Here is a 1,306-nt window from a genome sequence, read left to right as displayed (position 1 = left end):
TTTTGCCCTGTTGCCCAGGCTGGTCTGAAACCTAAGCTCAAGAGCTCTGCCAGGTGTCAGCCTCCCAAAGTGCTGGGATTACGGGTGTGAACCACTGCACTAGGCCCTAAGTAGATGTTAAAATCTCTAGTTAAGACAAGAAACTGAGGCATCATGAAGATAAGGCTACAAGTTTAAGAACTGGGAGGGCTGGAAGCCCACAGATTCCTTAGATTTGAGCTCAGTGTACCAAACCAAGGGGGCAGGGAGTGCTAACTTAATGTTAGCTGGCAGGCTGGTGCAGGTTTGCAGCAGAGTTTTCAATGATTTATGGGAAATAGTAAGAACATGAAAGTAAACTTTTTTTTTTTTTTTGAGACCGAGTCTCGCTGTGTCACACAGGGTGGCGTGCAATGGTGCGATCTCAGCTTACCGCAACTTCGGCCTCCAGGGTTTCAGTGATTCTCCTGCCTCAGCCTCTGGAGTAGCTAGGATTACACTGTATGCCACCACGCTCAGATAATTTTGTATTTTTACTAGAGACGGGCTTTCAGCATGTTGGCCAGGCTGGTCTGAAAGTAAACTTTTCCATAGAGCTAAATGATTCCCCATTTAAAGATCTTTTATTCTGAGACATTCTGTTCTTTCAAATTGTTTGAATGGAAATATCCTCTTGTTAAATGAAATGATGGTGATAGGAGATAGTGGTGTGTTACTCTTTTTATTGGCTGTACCTGGTAGAATTAAAAAATCAGCATTTCTATTGTAGCCTACTAATTTGGGGAAAATATTTCTTTAGAAATCTAAAAGTCAGTTCAGAGTTCAACAACAAGCTTCCAAGATGCCGCCCAAAGGAAAAAGTGGTTCTGGAAAAGCGGGGAAAGGGGGAGCAGCCTCTGGGAGTGACAGTGCTGACAAGAAGGCTCAAGCTCCCAAAGGTGGTGGCAATGCAGTAAAGGTCAGACACATTCTATGTGAAAAACATGGCAAAATCATGGAAGCCATGGAAAAGTTAAAGTCTGGGATGAGATTCAATGAAGTGGCCTCACAGTATAGTGAAGATAAAGCCAGGCAAGGGGGCGACTTGGGTTGGATGACCAGAGGGTCCATGGTGGGACCATTTCAAGAAGCAGCATTTGCCTTGCCTGTAAGTGGGATGGATAAGCCTGTGTTTACAGACCCACCGGTTAAGACGAAGTTTGGATATCATATTATTATGGTTGAAGGAAGAAAATAAAATCATATGAAAGACTGAAAAAAAAAAAAAAAAAAAAAGAAAAAGAAATCTAAAAGTCTGGAACTTCCCATCATTATGCCTCCCCAGAAT

The 1,306-nt window shown here is 42.8% G+C and overlaps 1 protein-coding gene across 1 annotated transcript; it reads left to right on the top strand.

Annotated features, from left to right (window-relative positions):
• The first annotated feature begins 796 nt into the window (after positions 1 to 796).
• LOC112616882 (peptidyl-prolyl cis-trans isomerase NIMA-interacting 4) lies at positions 797 to 1,246 on the top strand. Its single transcript, XM_025373667.1, has one exon. It carries the CDS (start codon positions 821 to 823, stop codon positions 1,214 to 1,216), a length of 396 nt encoding a protein of 131 aa, XP_025229452.1. The 5' UTR covers positions 797 to 820; the 3' UTR covers positions 1,217 to 1,246.
• The last annotated feature ends 60 nt before the right edge of the window (positions 1,247 to 1,306 follow it).

The sequence above is a fragment of the Theropithecus gelada genome, unplaced genomic scaffold (genome assembly GCF_003255815.1).
Source record: "Theropithecus gelada isolate Dixy unplaced genomic scaffold, Tgel_1.0 HiC_scaffold_12246, whole genome shotgun sequence".
Taxonomy (NCBI): domain Eukaryota; kingdom Metazoa; phylum Chordata; class Mammalia; order Primates; family Cercopithecidae; genus Theropithecus; species Theropithecus gelada.
The sequence above is the reverse complement of the archived record's forward strand: the minus strand, read 5'-3'. Positions and strand labels throughout refer to the sequence as shown.

Excerpts from the sequence above, each read along its gene's own strand:
- LOC112616882 (XM_025373667.1), top strand. The coding sequence starts at position 821 with ATGCCGCCCAAAGGAAAAAGTGGTTCTGGAAAAGCGGGGAAAGGGGGA.